This window comes from Panulirus ornatus, chromosome 4 (assembly GCF_036320965.1).
Source record: "Panulirus ornatus isolate Po-2019 chromosome 4, ASM3632096v1, whole genome shotgun sequence".
Lineage (NCBI taxonomy): Eukaryota > Metazoa > Arthropoda > Malacostraca > Decapoda > Palinuridae > Panulirus > Panulirus ornatus.
This window is the reverse complement of record NC_092227.1, coordinates 61,601,875-61,628,618: the sequence shown is the minus strand read 5'-3', so window position 1 is coordinate 61,628,618 and position 26,744 is coordinate 61,601,875. Positions and strand designations below refer to the sequence as shown.

General features: G+C 45.9%; 1 protein-coding gene across 1 annotated transcript in view; it reads left to right on the top strand.

Annotated features, from left to right (window-relative positions):
* The window catches only part of LOC139766587 (protein APCDD1-like), a 440,210-nt gene that overhangs the window by 295,144 nt on the left and 118,322 nt on the right, over positions 1–26,744 (top strand). Inside the window, 5 exon segments of the mRNA XM_071695440.1 lie at positions 17,828–18,008; positions 18,010–18,032; positions 19,061–19,106; positions 19,108–19,146; positions 24,852–25,169. Of these exon segments, the coding sequence (XP_071551541.1) occupies positions 17,828–18,008; positions 18,010–18,032; positions 19,061–19,106; positions 19,108–19,146; positions 24,852–25,169 (607 nt within the window).

Genomic DNA, 26,744 nt, shown 5'->3' with positions numbered 1-26,744 from the left:
GTGATTGGGAATACCTGGTTTAAAAAGAGATTTATATTAGTATACGTATGTAAGTAGGAGAAATAGCCAGAGAGCGTTATTGGATTACGTGTTAATTGATAGGCGCATGAAAGAGAGACTTTTGGATGTTAATGTGCTGATAGGGGCAACTGGAGGGATGTCTGATCATTATCCAATATATATATATATATATATATATATATATATATATATATATATATATATATATATATATATATATATATTGGAAAGGATCACAATAATTGAGCGCGTGATCAAGTATATTGAGTCCATTGGGAAGTGAAACCTCGTTAAGTTCCCAAGTGCACTTTCATGTAATAATCACATCATCAGAGGAGATACAAGAAAGAAATATAACAGTCAGATGATATACAACACGAAGTTTATGATACGCTTGATGCCGGACTTGAACGCACCCGACCTCCGTTCGGGTAGTCACTTGTTTACCAAATGGCGTCCTAGCTACGTCTCTTCTTTGTATATCAACTAAATGTTATATTTCTTTCTTGTGTCTCCCCTGATGATGTGATCATTACACGAAAGTGCACTTGGGAGATTATCGTTTTTCATTTCCCCGTGGTCTTATAGGAATATGCTTGATCGGGTGCTCAATTGTGACCCTTTCCAATATATACATATACTCGTGGTTGAGCATATTAACCAGTGTGACTTATCATAAGCTAACTCATGGGTCTCTAACTCAAACCTTTCAGAGCCCTTTGACCCCCGAGCTGGGAGAGACCTGCTTGAGCAGAGTGTAAATCTAAGTCATCTGTTACTGCCCACCTGCCCCTCACCATGCCCACCCAACACACGCACATACACACACACACACACACACACACACACACTTGTCAGCAGAGTTCTTCCTAATAGCATATGTATATATATATATATATATATATATATATATATATATATATATATATATATATATATATATATATATATAGATAGATAGATAGATAGATAGATAAAGATATATTCAGCAAGCTGTTCGCTAGAATATCTTTCTCAAGTTTGATCATCGCTCGTACAGAAAGAAGATTTTAGGGTGACCTGATCACAACCTTGAAGTTTTCAAAAACAGGTCAATGACATGTAGAGTCAACAATTCTTTTAGTGGCAGGACAACTAGAGAACATAACATGAGATAAAGAGAGAATATACTTTCAGAGTATAAGTGTGGGTAATGGCCGGAATAAAAGGCTTGAGGACATGGTTGATGCAGGCATCAATTATAGAAGTTGTATGACAGTTGAGATTATACAAGAGATGAGGCCTCTGTGTGCTGCTTGTATCTCCCTTTTTCTGTCTGTATGTTTCTTTGTGTGTCAGTATGTGTGTGTGTGTGTGTGTGTGTGTTGTGTGTGTGTGTGTGTGTGTGTGTGTGTGTGTGTGTATTTTACGTCTTCTTATGTTCTTGAGTGTTCGTTTGTCTGTTGATGAAAGTGGACGCACTATAGCATTACAGACACACATCATCAGACATCAGCCTTATTACGTTTTTTTTTCCCTTCTCTCGAATTACGTTTATCCGACCACAGTTGCTGGGGAGGACATATGTGTGTGAGCACCGGGGTGATGGCAGGGACTTCCTTGTCTATGAGCCACATTGGCTTTTGGCTTTTTCACAGGTTCGCCATCTCCGTGTGTGAGCTTGATGTTCGTAGTTTTAAACTTTACGATATTTAAAGGTACGCCATTTATGGTGGTCTTCGTAATCCTCAGTTGCCAAGTGCCGTGATACATTTACGTAACCCCACTGCTTTACAGTGTATGACGTAAGTGTTCTATTTAAGTTGCTGTAAGATCGATGTTTTGCATGCGAATAGCTCGGGAGAGTAACTCAATAACTTGCTGAGGACATACAGTAGTGACAGTGACCTTGAAATACCACGTGCGATGGTCAAAGTGTTACGCTGTGAATCTCTTGACCCAACCCTCTGGTGCCAGTAACACAGGAAGTGGACAATAGTTTGGTCTTCCATTGTTTCGTAATTGTTCCGGTATGTTTTATATTCCTGGTAGTACACACGTGTACTATGGCCCACCGTAGTCCTTCAGGCACGGTGGTCGGTGTGTCAGTGGCCAGAATTTAAACACTCACTCAATACCGCCTCTCTTCCACCCTCCTATCTCACCAGGGGTGTGTGTGTGTGTAATTGTTCCTACAAGCTTTAAGTGGTATCAGATTTTCTTTTCTATGTTTTTCATAGTTTTACAATTGTTAAAGATGTAACCTACATTTTCTACATATTTACCGAAATTCTGACTTTCAGTATTCCATTCACCCTTGACGTCCATGGGGGCAGGAGGAGGAAGGGAGGAGGAGGGGATGCCAGGTGCCTGACGGAACAGGTTAGTGCTGTACTTGTCACTTGAGGTCAGACCACGAAAACGGGAGAGAAGCGTCGCTCCTGCCGTCCACACACTCACCCACAGTCACCGAGAGACTCCCGGAGGAGCTGCAAAATGAAGACAGAAATTGGCTTGCGGCCTCAGCGTCGTGGTGAGACACTTGCGATAAACAGGATAACCATTTTAATTGGGTGCTCACATTTCCCACACTTGTGTAGCGGAGGACATCTGAGGAGCCCTCGCTAGACGGCTGGTTTATTTGGACAATAAATTACCTCGACGTGCAGAATGTGTGGAGCTGGTGGCCTACCGCTGCTGGTGGTACATGTAAGCCAGACCAGAGACTCACTCCTGAGTCATTGTTGATACATGTGAGACCTGGTGTCCAAGACAGTTTGTGAGAAATACGTGGTGGTCAGCCCAGGACAGATTTGCAACAGTAATGGACTGCGATGTACTTAACAGGTCATTTTTACGTACACGGGTGTTACATAAGACGTGTGAATTTTCATAACGAGTAGAACGAGGTGAGATGTGCAGTTAAACATTGCTACCATAACATGGCTGTTTTCTTTTAGATTTATGTGGCACGTAACGTCTTCTTCATGCTATTAAAAGATTTAAATGGCCTCAGTGATAAGCTAAATTCCCTTTAATGCATGAAGTGTCACCGTGAATCACAAATAGTTCAGTCATGATCTTTTATTTCAATGCTAAATGTCTCTCATATGGCCAAGTTAGCATGTAGTCATGTTAGCATGTGGCCATGTTAGCATAAGCGCAATTTAGCATACGACCATGTTAGCATGAACGCCTCAGCGCTCTCCTCGCGCCAAGGGGGCAATCCATGCCATTCTTTCAGCAGCAGCTCGTGGTCCTTCAGGCAGTCAGTCGTGCAGTCACACCGAGTGACGTCCAGCAGTTTCTGAGGAGCGGCGGTATGAGGGGCCCCTCATTTTCCACCCGGTGACTGTCCAGCCCAACAGACGCGATGTCTTCTGGAGGCACTTCGACCCACCTCACTGGAGTGGTGGTCCTCCTTCCTGGTGTAGTGGTTGCTGGGAACTACTGTTCATACCACGACTGTCCCTGACATTGTGATAGACATTTCAGCCGACGCACATTGACGGAAGTGCACGCACATTAACGGAAGTGCACGCACATTGACGGAAGTGCACGCACATTGACGGAAGTGCACGCACATTGACGGAAGTGCACGCACATTGACGAAAGTGATGGTGACCAGAGTTGGGTGTATCTGGACTTTACTTAGCATAGGAAGATCCTTCAAACACTTCTGTGTAGGGACACTAAAATTCAGGTCTGTACAAGGACCGATCTTGGATGGAAGACGTTGATGGTGTCTGGACTCCTGGATCAGCTACATTCAACCGTGGACGAGCTGCCTCCATGATCGCCTCTGCTCCCACGTCCTCACCAGAGACGAGATGGAGGAATTTCAGTAAAGACTCCGGAATGAACTCATCGTCTTTATCAGAGATGTGTCATAGTGAGTTGGGATATATATATATATATATATATATATATATATATATATATGTGTGTGTGTGTGTGTGTGTGTGTGTGTGTGTGTGTGTGTGTGTGTGTGTGTGTGTGTGTGTATCTTTCAATCGCTTGAGATCCTTTATCTAATTCCTGACAAGCTTGGCAGTTGTATGAGTGAGCGGTGTCATCTCATTTGTTGTCTTTCCAGTGGTACCGTGAAGGGTCACCACATTTTGCTTTCTGTGTCTCTCTCTCTCTCTGTTATGATATTTTCTGTCTCCAAAGTATTTCTTCACAACTCATCTTTCATGCTTGTGAAACCGTAAGGTTCACAGTCTTCAGGTCTGCATTAGTGTAGTCGCCCATCTCGTTACTGAAGGTCTCGATTATGTGTTCATCATCATCATCATCACCATGTTCTAGGAACTCAGATACTTGGAAAAATACATCCCTTCTGGTCACATCCCTTGGCTGACCTACCATTCATTCTCTTCCTTTGTTCTCAGTATGTTATTTCCATAGACCATTGGAGTGAGAACAAGCACAGATTTAAACTGTTGCACATTGTCCTGCGTATCATGACTGTTTACCTGGACTGTACGGCAGTTCAGTTAACAGATGACATCATGTCTCCAACTCCATGATATGGAAAGTCTGAGGGGAATTGCATCAGATATGTCGCGTCCTTTGAATGCCTTCAGAGCCTTTTGTTTGAGACAAAGAAGCCTCTCTTAACATCATATAGAAAGGAATTCAAACTTCAGAGCCTTTTGTTTGAGACAAAGAAGCCTCTTTTAACATCATATAGAAAGGAATACAAAGGAATTCAAACAGCAACAGACTTCTGAGATACTTCGAGGCTGTTTGTGACAGTGAAAGGTATCAGAAACTCACAGATTTGTGTGAGGAAAGTAGAAAAGCCTATGAATGATTTATAGAGAATCACCAATGGACTTTACATATTAACTAGAAAGGAGTAAACGAAATAGATTGTGAATGTGAGGTGAAGTATCTTATCCTGTCTTCCTAAACGCACATAACGCACCTGTGTTGCCTCTTGTGTCAAGCCTTAACTAGTAGTAAAACGGAGGACATAAGATGGTTCTGGGCATCACTTCATGATTCTTAGGTCAACACAGCACTACCCTGGTCGGCTGCCCACAACCGTGCTGTATGCGACTCCTGCATCATTCCACTACAGGGAAGTGACAACGTGAAGTTCAGAATCGTCAGCAGCTAAGGCTGCCCCAGGGTATGGCTGCTGACCCAGGGTAAGGCTGCCCCAGGGTATGGCTGCTGACCGAGGGTAAAGCTGCCCCAGGGCATGGCTGTTGACCCAGGGTAAGGCTGCCCCAGGGTATGGCTGCTGACCCAGGGTAAGGCTGCCCCAGTGTATGGCTGCTGACCTAGGGTAAGGCTGCCCTAGGGTATGGCTGCTGACCCAGGGTAAGGCTGCCCCAGGGTATGGCTGCTGACCCAGGGTAAGGCCGCCCCAGGGTATGGCTGCTGACTCAGGGTAAGGCTGCCCTTATGGCTGCTGACCCAGGGTAATGTTACCTCACTGGCTGTTGCCCAAGGGTAAGGCTGTCCCGTTGGTGGCTGCCCGTGTGACTGCTGCCCCGGGGTAAGGCTGCTCCTGTGGCTTCTACGCAAGGGTAAGGCTGTCCCCGTGGCAACTATCCCATGGTAAGGCTCCCCTATGGCTACTGCTCCAGGGATGACCGCTGTGTTTTCTTTATTTTCTTCAGTGTCAAAGTTGTCGTTTCGGGGATGGGGAGAGAGGTGAACGTGCCAGTTAGAAGAAGATATGGTTGTGGTCTGTGGATCCCATAGGAGGCAGTGGTACAGTGGTCTTCACGATCAGGAACCCGTGTTTGTTGTTTGATTATCTCCTCCAGATACTCCAGGAGAGGAAATAAAAAAGGCCTCGGCTCCCCCGCGATCATTCTGGGTCTCCTGCATACAGGATTTCAGACCGTGGATGTGAAGGGAGCAATGCGTCGTGGCAGGAAATCAAATAGTCGATGCGTTGAGGGAATGGGAGGTAAAATTAAAGGGGGTACAGACATTATGGGCAAGAGAACAGCAAAGACGGGAGACTAAAAGGTCCACAAAGTGAGAAATGGAAGTTTTTTTGCTTCACAGTAAACACGAACGCTGCTCTTGGAGAGAAATCTTCTTGGCTGGATGTCCTCCCGTTTTCTGTCAACCAGTACTCTCCTGAGTGCCTACAGCAACTTCTAAGGTGCCCCCAGCTCCCTCATAAGTGCCTCGACCTCTCTTACATGTTCCTCCATCTTTCTCTTGAAGGCCTCGAGCTGTGTCATGAGTGCCTCCAGGGACTGATCAACCCGCCGCACGGCTTAAATCGCTGCTTTAGTGTACATATATATATATATATACATATATATATATATATATATATATATATATATATATATATATATATATATATATATATATGATGAAAGCCACTCTCCCTCACCATTACACCTCGGGAAAAAAGAAAATGAGATGCACCTCTGGCGTTGGTGAACACTTGGGACGTGTTAGTAAACATTGAGCCATAAGCCTGAGCTGTGAGGGGGTTGTGGTCCCGGCAGACGAGGCAGGATGTGACACCCGCTGCCCGCCGCCAAGGTGAGGGTCGTCAACAAACTGTGCTCAGCTGTTGCCTTGAATAAGCAGCTGGAGTGATGGCTGGTCCCCTTCAGCAGACTGCATAACCATGAGAATACGACGGGGTGACTCTTGAGTACGACGGTACGACCCTGGAGCACGAAGGTACGACCCTTAGATACGACGATACGACCCTTACGTACGACGGTACGACTCGAGTACGACGGTACGGCTCTGGAGCACGAAGGTACGACCCTTAAATACGACGATACGACCCTTACGTACGACGGTACGACTCTTGAGTACGATGGTACGACCTGTAAGCAAGACGGAACGACCCTTGAGCACGACCGTTCGGCCGTTGAGCACGAGGGTATATGACCCTTGAACACGACGATACGACGTATGGGTATGATGACCTGACCTCAGACCCGACCCGTCTGGGTCTGTCTACAGATTAAGCCACAGGTATAAGAACGATGGCAACTGAGAATCGAATTAGTGTCAGATGGTAACGCGTCTTTTCTTTAATGAATGGAGCTCATTTGGAAGGTGCAGATCCCTGAACCGTTGTTGAATTTATACTCTCGCAAATCTTTGTTCAATATGATCTAATCTTCTATACCCACTGATTGAAATCCTCTCTACATATCAGTTAAGGCCCAGCTTTAATGTGGACTTTAGTCCGTGACTGGAGCCTCCAACGGGGGAAAAAAAGAAAATAGGAATCGAACGCGGATATATTTATTTGCTCTTCCGTTTTCTACATCCAGCCAAAACTTGCGAATGATTGGTCGTCAGTTTTCTTTTCTAAAATCCAGTATGAATCGATTCTGATGTTAGACGTGATGACTGAAGGCGTCGGTGGATGAAACTTCCCGCTCGTCCTGAGTCCAGGTGTTGAGGATCGCTTCTTGGCCATGGAAAATGTGTCACCAGTGTGATAGGACGCGGCATTTTGAACCACCCATCTGCTGGTTAAATGATCCGCGCCAACTCGTTGAGATTACCATTATATCACATCAAAAGTTCACCTTTTTACTCTTCTGTGATTATGTCACTTTGTACATTAGAGAAAGTTTTGAATAACTCGGCCAAGTTAGTGCTTTCTGAGACCATCGTATACACAAAATGTACGTCTTAAATGAAGGCCTGGCAGCGATGTCGTCCAACCTCACCTCCCGTCTCCACGGCCTGCCGTCTACCGTCTCACTCCCGGCCTGGTAGCGATGTCGTCCAACCTCACCTCCCGTCTCCACGGCTCTGCCGTCTACCGTCTCACTCCCGGCCTGGCAGCGATGTCGTCCAACCTCACCTCCCGTCTCCACGGCGTTGCCGTCTACCGTCTCACTCCCGGCCTGGCAGCGATGTCGTCCAACCTCACCTCCCGTCTCCACGGCGCTGCCGTCTACCGTCTCACTCCCGGCCTGGCATTTCGACGAGTTTGTCTGTCCATCCTGTCAGTTTTCGGGGTAGGTGTGGCCGGCAGCCAGTGGCCAGCATAAAGCCTAGTTTTAACTGTATTTTATTAATTAGGAAACACTGTTGTTCTGTTAACTCTGTGTTGTGTATTCGGTTATATAATACAATACCATATTTCCATGTTTTGCTATATGCAGTCTTGCTTGTTAGCATGTTATGAGATGTTACAACCCCAAAGCTATCGACCCGTAACAACCCGGATTAACCTTTTTGATCAGATAACGAATAATGGATTCTTAACACTTGACTTGGGATATCGAGAATATGGGGAAAATTGCGAAGATGGGGATTAAACACTTTGAAAGAGAAATATCTTCACGTATGTTATTCTGACAACCGTTTGTAAATATGATTAATATGATTCTATATCTGGTGGACATAGAATTATCATATATTGCTATGATGACGTTCATATATTACCATTGTAAGGCAAAATAGAGATTATAAGGGTAAGACACCACAAGGTGTTGTCATAAGAAGGTACACAGTACACCTTGACCCGTCCACACACACACACACACACACACACACACACACACACACACACACACCCTGGCCAGCGGACCCAAGTGTCGTAAACATTGAGGGAGTTGTACATCTTAATTGGCGGAGTGAACCTTCATGATGGGCGGGTCAGGTGGTGGATTATAAGACAGTGTCCCCCGGCGTGTGGGGAGAGCGACACCCTGCTGGCCGTGCGACCTCCGGTGGCTAGGGGGCGCCACTGCTCTCTCTCTCTCTCTCTCTCTCTCTCTCTCTCTCTCTCTCTCTCTCTCTCTCTCTCTCTCTCTCTCTCTCTCTCTCTCTCTCTCTCTCTAACACACACACACCACTCAGGAGGAAGGTCCGTGATCATCTCCCATCTTTTTTTTTGGGGGGGGAAAGACACAGACGGACCACAGCTTCACCAGGCCTGCAGCACGGATCAGAGGTGGTATAGGTGATCCCAGACGAACCCTCTTGAACGCCGTTGTTCACATTGTGGTGGCTATGTTGTAACAGTCATGAACACGGAGGTAAAGCTGAACATCTGCGGAAGTGGAATGACTCTCTGAGAAGTCTATGGAACGTGACGAAGCCATTAGAACTTTGTTCGTATTGTTGATGGCCGACCTGCCTGGTGAGAATGCGTGGTCTTTAGATTGTTCCTTGACACCTGAAGAAGGTGTTCAGAAGGATTTACCGGGTGGTGGATGTGGCTAATTGTTGACGGCCTTAATGACTCCGGCAGTTGATACATCTAAAGTTCATATATGTATATGCGCGTTCGCCGTTTCACGCGTCGCAAGATAGCGCCAAGAACAGACGAAAACCGGGCTCATTTGGTCACGGCTACTCGCTGACTGTCATGTGTAATGCACCGAGGTCGGGAACCACCCTGTCTGCAGATCTTTCTGTGGTTTCTTCTGATCGCTTCATACGCTGTGGTTCAGCCCATTGACAACACGTTGCCTCCTGCATATCACATTACTCCATTGGACTGTATCCCTTGCACGCCTCACACCCTCCTGTATGTTCATTCCCCGACTTCTCAAAGCATATTTCACTTTTACCATCACCCTTTCTCCTTGTCTCCTCCTCTTCTGACACGTATCCCGTCTTCGTCAGCTTAACCATTATCCAAGCTTTCCATATGTCCAAACCATTTCAGCACACCTTCTTCAGCTTTCTTAACCATACACTGTCGCCCTCCTGTGTCAAAGTACTCTATCCACTGTACGCTCTGCACTGGCCTCCACCTTCCCTTGGATATGTGCCCTTCACCCATACTCTCACGTGAAATGTTTTGTCTTTATACATCGAGACAATACATGCTTTAAAATCTCTTCTTGTCTTTACATATCGAGACGATACATACTTTACAAACTCTTCTCGTCTTTATATATCGAGACAGTACATATTTTAAAAACTCATCTTACTACCACATTTCTCTTCCACCCAGTCATTACTCGATCAAACCACCTCACATCACATATTGGCCTCATGCATTTCATCTCCAGCACATACACCCTCCCTCCGTGAATTTTGATATCGGGCCCACGCGTCTCATCCATGCAATGATCTTGGTACTACTATACCATCACACATACCCATGTTTGCCCTCACAGTGACCTCTGTATCCACACACTCCTCAGTGGACCCAGGACCTTCGTACCCGCACCCACCCTGTAGCTAACTTCAACTTCCATGTCCACTCCCAGGTATCTGAAATACCCCACTTCCTCTTGATTCTCTCCATTCAAACTCACACTCCAACCAACCAGTCTTGCTCCCCTCCAAACATTATATTCTTACCTTTATTTACCTTAACTATCAAGCTTCCTCCCCAACAGTTTCTCACTCGAGTCTGCCACCAGAGCTGTGGCATCAGCAAACAAAAAATGACTTACCTCCCAGCAGGTTCCCCAACCCCCAGCGGACTGTGAACACGCCCCTCTCTCCAAGACCCTATCATTTACCTTCCTCTCCACCTCATCCATAAACATTAAAAATCCTTAGCGACATCATACATCCTTGCCGCGGACTCGCCTTCACCTAGAATCACTTAACATTCTCTCTTCCGACCCGCACACATGTCTTGCTTTCTTTATAAAAACTCCTCACTCTTTGTAGAAGCATTCCACCTTCCAGAGGACATCTTTATCAGCTCTATCACACGCTTTCTGCATTGTAGGAAAGGAGTGCGAGTGATTGAGAGGTGTACAAGAGGAAGCGGTAGGAGCTCAGAGGAAAGGTGCAGGGGCCGAAAAAGAAGGCAAATGAGATTTGCGTTGAGAGTGTATCAGCAAACTTTAGGGGGAATCAGAAGAAATTTTGGAAGGGGTGACTAGTGTGAAGAGAAGGTGAAAACAAATTGGAGCATCACTGAAGGGGACAAATTGGGAATCGTTAACTGGCAAAGAAGACGTGAAGACGAGGAAGGGTGATTATTTTAAAGGGCGTTTTAATGTGTTGGGTGATAGGGTGGTAGATGTTCGGTGTTTGGGACGCGGAGGTGTGTGAGACGGATAAGCCATGGAAAGTAGTTCGATGAAAAGAGAAGAGGTAGTGAGTGCCATACGAATGGTGAAGTGTGGCAAAGTGGCTCGAGTGATTTTGATTGAAGTTGGTTTTCTTTTTGTTCTTTTGTTTCTTTTGTTCACTGGTTTGTTGGGATGCTAACTGTATGTATGGCTCACGGTGAGGTGCTTTAGGATCGGCGAAATGTCAGTATAGCGTGTCATTATAGAAATGCAAAGTGGGAAACATGGATGTTCAAATCACATTGATATAAGTTAGTTGAGTGTACCTGGTAAGGTATGTGGGGATTCAGACGGTGGCAAGAAAGCACAGAGCTTTATGCTGGAAATTAATAACATTAATAATAATGATGATAATGATGATAATGATAATGAGAATGATAATAATGATGTTGATAGCAATAATAATGATTATTATTATTATTATTATTATTATTATTATTATTATTATTATTATTATTATTATTATTATTATTATTATTATTATTATTATCACTTAATATCATTGTTATTATTATTATTACTATTATTATCATTATTATTATTATTAGTAGTAGTAGTAGTAGTAGTATTATTATTATTATCATTATTATTAATGTTATTATTATTTTCATTACTACCGAAATATATCTTTAATCTAAAAGCATGGTAGATGACACAATATGACCTGAAGATACTGTAATGAACAGACAAATTCTTCAATCTTCAATACATCATTTATGAGATATAGTCAACTTTAACTCGGAACAAAAACAAAATATTCAAATATATAGACCAAATACGTTGCTTTGGATATTCGATTACTTTTTCGATGTTTACAACGTATGTTTACTTTCCTTCTCTGGTTCTTTGTATATATATATATATATATATATATATATATATATATATATATATATATATATATATATATTCTAGTGGATGACCCGTTACGAAAGACCAATTCAGCTCACAGCATCCACCAAACGCAGCCAATCTCCAATTACCATGGCACCTTCGCAGCCGGAGATCCCGCTGTGCTGGACATTTTTTTTTCCACTATATATTTTTCGTGTGGTAACGAAGAGAGGAAGAAAGGTCGGCCCGAGATGGTACACATGAGCAGTGTGTTGAACGATTATGGTGTGGGTTCATTGAAGTGTGTGTGTGTGTGTGTGTGTGTGTGTGTGTGTGTGTGTTTTGGTCATGCGTTTTTGGTGCCTTGTTTATCTATCTATCTATCTGTCTCTCTGTTGTTTACCCATAGCCTATTTTCGTCTGTTCCATGCGCCACTTCACTACCACAGTAAACGGCGATCAAGTGTCAAAGAGAATGTATAGATATCCCTGGTGTACTGTGTCTGTGTCTGTGTGTGTTTGTGTGTGTGCTCGCTCGCTTGCGTAAAGAGAGAGAGAGAGAGAGAGAGAGAGAGAGAGAGAGAGAGAGAGAGAGAGAGAGAGAGAGAGAGAGAGAGAGAGAGAGAGAGAGAGAGAGAGGGAGATGGTGTCTGTTGGTTTAGTAAGAAAGTAGCGGAGAAGTGTTCAGTGTGTGTGGTGATGGATGGCCTGTGTTTCTCTGGCGTCTTTTGAAGTTGCGGGGGGGGCACCACCGAGCGTGTTCTATGTTTGTCTGGGGTCTGGCGCGCGTGTCTCTAGTTTGTGACTTTTCCTGGGTTCTGTTTTCTGTCAAGTTGTGCCCGTCATTACGTCCCTTGAGCACGGCGGTACGATCCTTGAGCGCGACGGTACGACCCTTGAGCACGACGGTACGTCCCTTGAGCACGACGGTACGATCCCTGAGCACGACGGTACGATCCTTGAGCACGATGGTACGTTCCTTGAGCACGACGGTACGATCCTTGAGCACGACGGTACGACCCTTGAGCACGGCGGTACGATCCTTGAGCACGATGGTACGTTCCTTGAGCACGACGGTACGATCCTTGAGCACGACAGTACGACCCTTGAGCACGACGGTACGATCCCTGAGCACGGCGGTACGTCCCTTGAGCACGACGGTACGATCCTTGAACACGACGGTACGACCCTTGAGCACGACGGTACGATCCTTGAGCACGATGGTACGATCCTTGAGCACGACGGTACGATCCTTGAGCACGACGGTACGATCGTTGAGCACGACGGTACGATCCTTGAGCACGACTGTACGTTCCTTGAGCACGACGGTACGACGACTGGATAACGTGGTCTAGACTTTGACCTGACCTGTAGGGGTCAGGTCAAAGGTGAAATGATGATATCGAAAGGTCATACCATCGTGCCTATAGGTCGTACCGTTGTGCTCAGGGGTCGTAATGACTTGCTCAAGAGGCTAAACATGTCCCGTGCTACACACACACACACACACACACACACACACACACACACACACACACACACACCCGTCTGCCCTTTCCACCAGGCGTGTCCAGCCTCCGCCCGCCAGGCATCACCCTGACGTTAATGATCCAATTAAGTGGTTGTGTGCGTCTCAACTGAGCCATCTTGGCTATAAAGCGGGTCACTTTGTTAAAAACCGCTTGTATGGTCTTTATGCCCTGTGGTAAGCGGGTTACTTTGTTGAAGACCGCTTGTGTGATGGTCTTCATGCCGTGTGGAAAGCGTCCTCCTCTGAATACGAACGGTAGAAAATGGGATGCGGTAGAGAAAGAGATCGCCGTTTCCCACCAGTATCGAAGGCAGATGAAAAGAACGAAAAAAACATTAATATTAACACGACCTTTCCTGGTGAGAGTTATAGATATTGGATATATGACTCCATTACCTGTGACCGAAGGTATATAGGACTCATTACCGGTGAACGCAGTATTAAGAAATTGAAATCTGATAGCCAGTCTGGCTCTTAGTAAAGGGCTGTGTTTTGTGTGTGTGTGTGTGTGTGTGTGTGTGTGTGTGTGTGTGTGTGTGTGTGTGTGTGTGTGTTGTCACGACTTGCTTCATGACGCGGGGTCTCCTGTTGGCGTAGCACACGTCTGTCTAACTCTTTAAATTCACAAATGTTTCTAGTGGTATGTATGTACCTTTTGACTTTATCCCTCGCCTATATCCTAAGTCCACTGGTTATGCTGGGGGAGGACGTAGTACTTCCCCTCCCATCTCTCCTGACGCAGGTCTGACCGTGATATTCGCCACAGGAGCGGCTAGTGTGTTGTCCACACCTACCCATCTTGTGGACGGTGGCGCCGAAAGATGGGTATGGGATGTACACATGGCCCAGGTGATGGGAGTTCCACTGGTTATATGTAAACTGGTTAATGTTAAACAAATTTCAAAAAAAGATCATCTTTACAGAAAATTAGAATTGGTTATCATGTGCCCACTTAATCCTCCGGGATATAGATCGTGGAACTTCCCTCCCCTTGCGATCATTTTATTCAATACTGATACCACCTGAAGTGGGTTCCTTCGAACCTTCTCCAGCAGCTCTAAGCACTACCTTAACATGAATCATATTCCCGCTTGTGTCAGACAGGTGTCTCATATATCGCCTTCAACATTTTGCTATTTATTGAGCTCAGTTTCTCACACATTCTCTCTCTCGTGACATTTTTTTTTGATGGTAAGTTCAGCATAGAGACACCTGCAAAGTTCCCTTCTTCAGGTTGATCTCTAGTTACCTGTGCCCTTCAGTACGGTGCTGGGTCGGTACTGTGGGTGGCTTCGCCCTCCCGGGGGCCACCGTTGTGGTCCAGGTTACTTGGGACGAGTTGGTTGGGTAATAGATTGTGGGGCATCATCCACCCAGATGAAATACTGTACAACCCACCCGGCTTGCGTGTCTGAAGCAGGTGCTCAGGGACCGTCTTTAACCTCCCCACTTCACCCCTGGTGTCAGAACAGCTCCCCTTCGTTTCTGTCTCATCAAAACTATATATATTTTCCCCTACATGCACCATACACTTATTCCCCCCCCCCCCCTTTTTTTTTATTTTCTCTTTGCACTAGTTTTCACATCTTCCTTCCACGTCTCCCGCCGTGTGAGGGGAAAACATGTATGTTTTTGCTGTTTCCCTTTTTTTTTTATTACGTTTTCCCCTCAGTGGAGGGGAGACCACAGTGTTTGCTCAGTCTTATTTTCATTATCTTTTTTTTTATGTATTTTTCTTTCCACTAATCATCACCATTTGCCTACCCTCCGACCTGACTCGTCAAAGGTGTTGAGGGAGTGGTGGAGCCACGACTGTTGTGGGTATTTTAAGATGTTTTTATTTCCTGTCGAGTGCGAAGTGAATTGAGATTTATCGCGGTTGTATTGAAGCCTGCGTCTGGGTTGTTCTTTGATCTTAACTCGTGAAGGGTTGGGTTAGAATTAATGCTGTCGATGGTGTAGTGAAGATGGCCTTGGTAGAGGGTACAGTGAGGATGCGTTCCTCTTAGGTGAGTGTGGTGGAGTTTAGGTTATCGATGATGTAGTGACAGTGGAGTGGCCCTCTGTAGTGACTGTGGAGTGGCCCCTCTGTAGTGACTGTGGAGTGGCCCCTCTGTAGTGACTGTGGAATGGCCTTCTGTAGTGACTGTGGAGTGGCCCCTCTGTAGTGACTGTGATGGTGAGGCAGGATGTGGAAGGGGACGTATTGCATTCCCACGTAAATCTTGGCATTTCTCGTTTCCTTGTGCATCTTGAGACTCGATTCTTTCCTCTTATCACCAGTTTAGTTTCGCAAGGCGAGATCCTTCGGCAATATCCTTTCCTTTATGAACGATTTTTGGTCATCCATTGTATTTATCATGGTCTAATATGTAGCTTTAAGCCTCAGAATCGCCTCTCTCGCTTTTCCTCACTTTCTCTGTTTTCTTCTTTCTAGTCGGTCCATTTTCTTATATTTATGGGCAAACTTCTGCATTCCCTGCCAACAGTGGTGTTCCGTAGGTTCCTGTTTAGTCACCCATTCTTTTCCTCATATCCAACTTCCTTCATAATCCAGTTCATTTTAGTGTAGTCACGTCTGCATTCCTCCATGGGTTTCAACCCTACTTTGCCTTGTCTTTCAGGATCTGGGCCTCATCTCGTCTCGTCTCAGCTGTTTCAGTTAAAATGTATGTGGAGAGGGCTTTCGGTGAGGCAGGCGTCACATAATTAACTTTTAAGTCCCCCTAAAACTCACACTAAGAGTTGCCATGACTTTCCCATTAGCTTTGACGGTTTTTGAAGATTCGTATTCTGTATTGACCACAAAGTATGCAATACAGTACATGTACGGTGTGGAAACCGTAACCAGTTTGGCAAAAATTTGGCTGCGTTTCTCGGGGAATCAAAATAGGATGAATTACAGGTGTTCCTCTGACCTGGGTGATGCTGTCGCAAACACAGGGACGAATAACACGAGGAGAGCCATCGACCACTCGGATCAGAATCGCGCCATGGCGAGCGGGGTATGCCATGCTCATGACCCTTACTGGCTGACTCACGTCTCTGTCGCTCCGAGACAGGAGCCACGACCCGCACTCGGTAAGTGATTGTGTCCACAACAGAGGGTCGCGGTGTGGAGATACGGACTTGTTGACTGGAGGAAGGCAAGGAGGAGAAAGCACCGTGGGAAATGGAAGTTGGAGGCGACTGTTGAAACGCATGATATACACGAACTGTAAAGATGCTCTATCACCAAAGTGATATATATATATATATATATATATATATATATATATATATATATATATATATATATATATATATATATATAGAGAGAGAGAGAGAGAGAGAGAGAGAGAGAGAGAGAGAGAGAGAGAGAGAATTCTAAGCACCGTAAGATTTAATCTATCATTTCCTTGTTCTTTCAGTGTCTTACGTCACTGTCATTGCACTGTTGTTAACCCAGACTGTGGGTGATGTGTTCCGTTCCCTGAGACATACATATAGTTCCTGAGATATCTTGGCCATACTACTTACTCCTATAGAACTCTCTCAACCACCCAACCTCCTCGCCCCCGACCACGTCATCTGTTTTAACAGTTATCTGTTATTACGACTGTGAGTGTTAACTGTTTACCTTGAACTGTGACGGTCGTTGGCGGGACAGTCTCCCTCCCTGTTACGTACTGTACCGTACCTGCACACCGTCACATCACAGGACCTGACTGGTGTATATTCAGCTGTCGTAAATTTGCCGAAACTCCTTTTGAATCCGACGGTGCGACCCTGAACCAAGACGGGTCGACCTTCCGGTACGACGTTACGACCCATAAGAACAACGCTACTACCCCCTGAGCACGACGATACGACCCAAAGGAATGATGTTGGCCTCTGGCCAGGTCATCATGATGAAGGATCGTACCGTCGTGATGAAGAGTCGTACTGTTGTGCTCAGAATCTGTACCGTCGTGCTCCAGGGTCATACCGTCGTGGTGAGGGGTCCTGCCGTCGTGATCAATGGTCGTAGGGTTGTGCTCAAGGATCGCAGGGTCGTGCTCAAAGATCGTAGGGTCGTGCTCAAGGATCGTAGGGTCGTGCTCAATGGTCGCAGCGTCGTATTCAAGGATCGTAGGGTTGTGCTCAAGGATCGTAAGGTCGTGCTTAAGGATCGTAGGGTCGTGCTCAAGGATCGTATCGTCGTGCTCTAAAGATCGTAAGGTCGTGCTTAAGGATCGTAGGGTCGTGCTCAAAGATCGTAGGGTCGTGCTCAAGGATCGTAGGGTCGTGCTTAAGGATCGTAGGGTCGTGCTCAAGGATCGTAAGGTCGTGCTCAAGGATCGTAGGGTCGTGCTCAAGGATCGTAGGGTCGTGCTCAAGGATCGTAGGGTCGTGCTCAAGGATCGTAAGGTCGTACTCAAGAGCTTAACGTACCCAGCCCTGACACGTGCATCTCTCTCCCTCTTGACAGCTGTGAGACCCGGCCTGGCCCCCGGTACGTGCTGAGGTCGTACACCTTCCACCGGGACGGCACGTTCCACCTGTCGCTGCACACGTACCGGGACCCGTCCTGCGCCCACCCAGCCCACACCCTGGCCGCCCACGGCCGCCTCACCCTCGGACGCCCATCATGGGTCACCCCGGGAGGCACCTGAGGCTGAGTACACACTTACAAGGTAAGGGATGCTTTTTACAGTTTACAAGATGATGTTTACACTTAGAAAGTACTTATTTTTACGCTTACAAGTTACTTTTTTTCACTCATAAAGTATGGTTGTGTTTTACACATACATGATACTGTTTAAACTTTTAAGATACGGTTGTGTTTTACACTTACAAAGTAGTTTACACTTGTAAGATTTAGTATTTATTGATCTTATAAGTAACTGTTTACACTTATAAGGTATAGTAGTCTCTGAGTTCACAAGGTAGTTTACACTCAAGATATGGTAATGTATACACTTAAAACCGTGCTGTTTACAGAAACTCAGCTGCGGTACTGTTTACACTTCCGAGGTACTGTTTACATTACCAGGTACTGTTTAGTTTTACAAGGTATAGTTTACACTTCCAAGCTATTGTTTACAATTACTAGGTACTGTTTACACTTACAAGATACTGTTTGCACTTACAAGATACTGTTTACACTTACAAGATACTGTTTACACTGACAAGGTATTGTAGCATACTCGTAAATTTGAAATCTCTCCAGACACCAGGCGCCTCAAGTGTAGCTGTAAACACTGAAGGGCAAGTTAGACATTATGTGAGGTAGTCAGATATGACCTTGATATTGGGTATAGGTCTCTACCCCAGATCCTGGGGTAAAGCTGCTGGGGAATAACCTCCTACCCCCCCAGATTCTAACCCATTAACTACATGACCTTTTGTCCCCCCCCCCCTGATACTGGGGTATAGCTACTGGGGCATAACCTCCTACCCCCCCAGATTCTAACCCATTAACCACATGGCCCTCTGTCCCCCCTGATACTGGGGTATAGCTACTGGGCATAGCCTCCTACCCCCCCAGATTCTGACCCATTAATCACATGACCTTCTGTCCCCCCCTGATACTGGGGTATAGAAACTAGTAACCTTCCCACCCCAGAATCCAACTCATGAACCCCATAACCCTTGCCCAAGTTCCCCTGCCCCCCGGCCCCTGCAGCAGGAGAGTGAGCGGCTCTGGTGTTGTCTCCGGCAGGGTGGAGGTGGTGGCCCACACGCACCGAGACGCCGCCCTTGTCGCCTGCCCTCGTCAACGCCTCCTGCCCCGGCAAGATCAGTAAGGTAAGCACAGCATCTGTGGCCTTCTCCTGTGTGTCGACCCTACCCTCTGTGTCGGGCCACCCTTCTGTGTCAGACCTTCCATCTTTGTTAGGCCTCCCTCTTTGTCAGGCCACTCCTCTGTGTCCGACCTTCCTTCTGTGTCAGGCTTCCCTTCTGTGTGAGACCTCCCTTTTGTGTCAGGCCTCCCTTCTGTGTCTGTCCTTCCATCTCTGTTAGGCCTCCCTTCTGTGTTTGTCCTTCCATCTTTGTCAGACCTCCTTTCTGTGTCAGGCCTCCCTTCTCTGTCTGGCCTTCCTTCTCTGTCTGGCCTTCCTTCTGTGTTTGGCCTTCCTTCTGTGTCAGGCCTCCTTTCTTTGTTAGAAGGAAAGTAATATAGAAAGCAAAGCCATGTTCCATACCCCATCACACGCTGTGGTGTCGAGGGATGCGAAAGAAGCTTCACCAAATTCCGTGAGAGAGGAGAGCGAGATGTAAGACATGGAGGAGAGGAGGTCACAAGTTGACCCGGCTGTATGAAAGCTGTTCTGGCGATCAGAGAGAAGGGAACAGGATTGTAAATATTAAAGAAATAAGAGCTAAGGAGAATTTCTAAGTCTGAATGTAGTAAAAGTGAGATTAAGGAGTTCGAACGATCTCTTAACTTAGGGATGGGCTGCACAAAGGCATGCTTCCAAGAAGTAGGAAAAGTTTGGGTTTTTAGACTGACGAAATAGGCTACCAAGGATCGAAGAGGCGCACTTCCGAAGGACTCGATGGGGAAATGCCATTTAGGCCATACATCTTGCCCACTTGGAGCTGGGAAAGTTCATCGAAGACACTGCACGAAGATGATGATAATGTAGGGTACCAGGAATAAAGTCTTTATCTGACTGGTAGTTAGCTATAGGATGATTAGAAGAGAAGAGGAGAGGTTGCATTATAGAACGCTTCAGAGAGAAGGTTCTGTGTAAGACCATGATTATTGCCGAGGTGATTAGAGGAAAAAGCAAGTCCAGGAGGTGTGTCTGAAGAGGTATGGGTTCCAGAGACTTGATGGCAGTCAAGTGGGTCCTGGAAATCGTCCACTCCTGCCTGACTGGCAGCACCTTTCCGATTCAGCGCTGGAGAACTGGACAAGTGTTGTGCAGTCACGAACTTTTTGAATAACGAAAAGAAAAGCGAGAATAGAGAATAAGATGATGTGTTACTTATGTGTATGAGGCAGAGAGAGAGAGAGAGAGAGAGAGAGAGAGAGAGAGAGAGAGAGAGAGAGAGAGAGAGAGAGAGAGAGAGAGAGAGAGAGAGAGAGAGAGAGAGAGAGAGAGAGAGAGAGAGAGAGAGAGAGTGAAATTGTGAAGTTGTTTCCAGCAGACCACATGTACATGAGGTAGAGACAGACAGACAGACAGAGGAAACCTTGGCCAGCGGGGAAGGAACGTGGTAGATACCTCAGTGCTATTTCACTGCACCTCCGTCACAGTCCATCCCGGTACCCGGGTGGCAGTGTCTCACTGGCCGGTGTTTGATTGTCACTCGCTACTTCCAATCAACGACACCATCACCTGCTTTCTTGAGAGACTCGCCTGCAGTTGCATCCTCTCCTGCCGCCCTCACACACTTAACCCTGTGCAGAGCTCTCGTGATGTCCTCTCTCTTCACCGTACCATTTCTCTGAGGTTATCACTCTCCATTTCCCAACTTCCCAACATGAATTGACATGGGAAAAAGTTACTTGAACTGTGTGCTGAAAGAGGAATGATGATTGGGAATAGTTCCTTTGAAGAACGGGCCAGAAATGAGTGAGTGGGGCTAGAAGTCAACAGACATCGTTGAATTATGTGCTAATTGACAATCAAGCGAAAAGAAATTGTCTGATGTATGAAAGTTGAGAGTGCCGGCAGGTAGAATGTGTGATCATTTCTCAGTAGAGAGTAAAAATTTTTGGTTATTTTAGAAGAAAAAAAAATAGAATTATATGTGGTGATAAGTGATAAAAGTGAGCTAGCTTGAAGAAGGGGCCAGTGTGTAGAGATACCAAGAAAAACCATGTAAAGGATTCCATGGGTGAGAGGAAACGAAGCAAGGGAGAACCGAAGAGGAGTGGAAGTCATTTCAGGGAAGCAAATGCTTTCATTTATGGGTGAAGTGTGTGGCGTGCGAAAGGCAGGAAGTGGAAGTATGAGACAAGATTATGAGTGGTGGAATGTCGGCGAAGCTTGATCACAAGTGAATGAAGCGAGAGAAGCTGATCGATGGCATCCGCAAGGAAGGAATGCGAGTGAGTGGGGCGAGTACAAGAGTAAATGACAAGTTAAGAGAAAAATGCGATAGCTGAAAAAGATAGATGGGACTAGAGTTACAATAAACTTCAGAGCGAATGTAGAAATATTTTGGAAGATGACCAGTGTGAATGAAGTACAAGAATAAGTGGGAAATGAGGGAAGTGGATGGGAAAGTGATAGCTGACAAAGAAGAAGGAAAATACAGGGAAAGTAGGTATTTTGAAGGACTATTGAATATTATTTATATATATATATATATTATATATATATATATATATATATATATATATATATATATATATATTATATATATATATATATATATATGCGCGTCTCGTGGTTCTGGTGACATAGGAAGGAGCCTTCCTCACCACATACGTAAGCTTGAGCTCCATATGAAACGCCAAATTACTGTCATGAGCCATCGATGTTCCTCAAATAGATCATCTGATGGCTCTCCAGATAGACGACATCCATCAGTGTGTCCTTCATCCATCAGATTTACGCCATCCGCCAGATGATATCGAAGCGCTGAGCTCCGTCGCTCCTAAACCCCTCGCTCCTTTGCATTTCAAAACATCTCCCTGTGTCACTAATCCATGAGTCTCAAGCTCTGGTGGGGGCGTGCCTCTCGCCCTTATAAGGCCGGCGACCGGCGGGAATGTAGTCCAGGGTATGGAGAATATCTGTGGCGGGATTTTGGGGAAATGACCGCAGAAATGAGCGGAGACATTCTTAACAGTCCAGGACCCAGGCAGATCTATTATGTTGTTAGTGGAGACGGCACGGCCTAATGAGTGCCCTAATGCCACCTCATTAACGCATATATACGTATATATATATATATATATATATATATATATATATATATATATATATATATATATAGATAGATAGATAGATAGATAGATAGATATAGGCACCCAGTTCATCAACCATTCCCTAAGGGAGGATGAACAGCCGAGTTGTAAGTGGATCAACTGTCGAAGCCAGGATTCGAACCTATTCGCTCGACCCTGGGCAGCCCGTGATTGCGTCATGGTGAGCAACGCTAACCGCTACCCCAACTCTCTCTTCTCTCTCTCTCTCTCTCTCTCTCTCTCTCTCTCTCTCTCTCTCTCTCTCTCTCTCTGATCGACGAAGCGCGAACCCTCTCTCCCACGGTTCCTTGTCGAACTATTATAACCTTCAGGTCAGGACCTGTTTAAAAGGGCACGATAGATCTCTCCCTCTCTTTCATTATCATCAATTTCTCAGGCTTTTTCTTTTCAATTCGGGTCTCTTTCACGAGGGTCGTCATCCGTTCGCTTTCCTCCCCCTCGGTTGGCGGAGACCATGAAGAAGCAGAGGATGAAGACGTCTCCTGCAGTTTCCCAGGCAGAAGTAGTGACCCACGTCCACTGTGAGGACACGTAGCCCCGCCGCAGATGCCTCGCGTAGTTCTCCGTCGACGATGTCAGATTGACTGACACATGGGAGTTTGATGTAGTTGTGGGTAAAAGGGGCCTCTGGTTGTGGTGCATTGTGCGTGACAGCTGAAAAGCGCGGATGTGAGCGAAGGAGTGTGTCCATTTCTTCGTCTGTTCCTGATGCTGTCTCGCTAACGCGGGAAATGGCGAACAAGTAGTCAGAAAAGTCACACTTGACCTAGATAGTGCTGTATATATATATATATATATATATATATATATATATATATATAGATATATAGATATATAGATATATATATATTTATATATATTTATATATATTTATATATATATATATATATATATATATATATATATATATATATATATATATATATATATATATATATATATATATATATATATATATATATACCTGGGGATAGGGGAGAAAGAATACTTCCCACGTATTCCCTGCGTGTCGTAGAAGGCGACTAAAAGGGGAGGGAGCGGGGGGGCTGGAAATCCTCCCCTCTTGTTTTTTTTTTTTTTCAATTTTCAAAAGAAGGAACAGAAGGGGGCCAGGCGAGGATTTCACTCAGAGGCCCAGTCCTCTGTTCTTAACGCTACCTTGCTAATGCGGGAAATGGCGAACAGTATGAAATATATATATATATATATATATATATATATATATATATATATATATATATATATATATATATATATATATATATATATATATATAAAGTGAAAGAATTCGACTGTTGATTTATGATTATAAGCCTAAGAGTCATTAGGGCTAAGTATCGTGGTGTGATCAGAGGCCCCGCGGATCACCTCTCCCCCCAGCAGGTTGTGTATCAAATACACATCTCAGATGATGTCGCAAAGCCGCCGGGAGGATCTGCCAGCGGCGTCCTGGGCTCAGAGGAGGCATGAACATCCAGCCGTCGTGCCAGTCACGAAAAAAAAAAAAAAGAGAAAAACCATACAAGTCGCTGGCTGGATGACTCTCGTTGGGTGATGATGAGCGAGCCCCTCGTATGGGGAGAGGATGACTCAATCCAAGCTGGGTCACAGTCATCACCGTCGGCCTGGACCGGGGGGGTCGTTCAAGGTCATATCGTCTCCGTTTCGTGTATTTTCCCCTGATTGGATGGACGACAGGAAGGGCGTCCCGCGACGGCTTGCACAGAGGGAGTGAGGGAGGGGATGTGAGTCGTGTGTCATTGGGAGGCGCAGTCTGTGTCGCTGGTGAGGCCAGCTCTGGTGGAGGGAGGGTCTCTCGTGGGTAGTGTGGCCTCCTCCGGGCGGGGGCCTCCCTCCATCAGGGCGAGGACAGTTGACAGAGACATGGGGGAGGCCCCCCCCAGGCTGGACCTTATTTCTCCAAGACAGAAGACATATTGACAGGGGGGCCTGTCGAGAACAGCAGACACACACACACACACACACACACACACACACACACACACACACACACATGACGACACAGTATGTGGTTTTCCTTTACATATTACTGTGTGGTCTTTCCTTATATGTTAGTATGTGGTCTTCCCTACATATTAGTATGTTGTCTTGCCCATACATACCAGTGTGTGGTCTTGCCCTACATATCATTGTGTTGACTTGCCCCTACATATTAGTATGTTGACTTGTGCCTACATATAAGTTTGTTGCCAAGCCCCCTACATGTAAGTATGATCTCTTGCCCCTACATATAAGTATGATGTCTTGCCCCTACATATAAGTATGATCTCTTGCCCCTACATATAAGTATGATGTCTTGCCCCTACATATAAGTATGATCTCTTGCCTCTACATATAAGTATGATGTCTTGCCTCTACATATAAGTATGATGCCTTGCCTCTACATATAAGTATGATGTCTTGCCCCTACATGTAAGTATGATGTCTTGCCTCTGCCCACATCTTGCCCCTACATATAAGTATGATGTCATGTTAACTTGCCCCAGCACCTACGTATGTTGGTCTAATCCCCTGCGATCACCTTGGTCCTCCCTGTGTACAGCCCTGGAAGCCACACAAGCCACACACGGTCCTCTCCTACACCGAGACGGCCAACGAGGTGACGGAGGACGAGGACTGCGGCCGGGGCCTCGGGGGCGCCTGGCACGAGCTGCAGCTCCTGAGGGTGGAGATCACGGCGCACCCGAGGAGAGGACAGCAGCAGAAGGAGGCGGCGGCGAAGGAGGAGGAGAAGGAGGACGACTCCTCTACCCTGACTCCTCGCACGGAGCTCCTGCTGGGCGACCTACACACGGACGTGGACAAGCAGGACATCTACCGCCCCACGGGGTACCAGCCGCCGCTGCTGAACGCTAAATACGTGAGTACAATATGTTTTCCTCACCTCCACCTGCCTCCTACTAGGGTGGTGCTCTGCCCACGCCAGGATTTCTGTACGTCGTGGTCCCTCCCGGACCCTCGGCCACGGTATAGTGCACTGGTGATTCATCTGCAGCAGATATTCATTCTTATGACCCACAACCAGTTAAAGAGATATATCATTACCCCTCTGTTTATACTAGAATGATTTTGGACCACTGTATCTCTACGTGCCTTCACACCTCCTGCTTCTGATTACGTCAGCAGGTAAGGATTCTTTCTATTTTATATCGTCGCCTTTATATATATATATATATATATATATATATATATATATATATATATATACACGAAGGAGTTTAAACAGTAACAGACCATTGGGTCCTAACAGGGTTGTTTGTGGTAGTGGAAAAAATCAGGTACGTGTGTATCATAGTGGTGAGAACAGTATAACATACACCTCGTCATAAGAGGGAAAACCCGTAAGCTTTACATGGAAGTAAGGAGATGCAAGTAATGTTAGTCGTGGATCTAAAGCGAAATAATTGTTATCAAGTCTGCGCTTCAACGTGTCTCTGGTGTTGCTTTATTAGTACTCTGATTGGTAAATCATTCCAATGTGTTTACAGTCCTGTTGATGAAGAGCACTTCGCCTCGTTCGAGGCCAAAATTCGCCTGTGAGTTTGTCTCCATAACTACGACTGAAATAAGATGAATAATACCTTAAGTCAATTATAAGATCGAGACTATCGAAGCCTTTGGTTATTTTTGGATGCCTGTGTTAGATTTTCTCTTGACTTTCTCTTTTCTGAGTTGAGTAAATCTTAAGTCGTTTAGTTGGCTCACATGAGAATTGTTTCTCAGTCTGAGAATCATGTTGATAGCTGGCCTCTGTCCTCTCTCCGTTCTGTTTGCTTGTCGTCACGTCGGGTGACCGAGACTGAACACAGTATTCAAGATGTGGACGCACCTGTTCACCTCACAAGTGAGAGGTTGGATCCCCTGTTCACCTCACAAGTGAGAGGTTGGGTCCCCTGTTCACCTCACAAGTGAGAGGGTGGGTCCCCTGTTCACCTCACAAGTGAGAGGGTGGGTCCCCTGATCACCTCACAAGTGAGAGGTTGGATCCCCTGTTCACCTCACAAGTGAGAGGTTGGATCCCCTGTTCACCTCACAAGTGAGAGGTTGGATCCCCTGTTCACCTCACAAGTGAGAGGTTGGATCCCCTGTTCACCTCACAAGTGAGAGGTTGGATCCCCTGTTCACCTCACAAGTGAGAGGGCGGGTCCCCTGTTCACCTCACAAGTGAGAGGGTTGAGTCTCCTGTTCACCTCACAAGTGAGAGGGTTGAGTCTCCTGTTCATCTCACAAGTGAGAGGGTTGAGTCCCCTGTTCACCTCAAGTGAGAAGGTTGAGTCCCCTGTTCACCTCACAAGTGAGAGGGTTGAGTCCCCTGTTCACCTCACAAGTGAGAGGGTTGAGTCCCCTGTTCACCTCACAAGTGAGAGGGAGGGTCCCCTGATCACCTCACAAGTGAGAGGGAGGGTCCCCTGTTCACCTCACAAGGTAGAGGGTT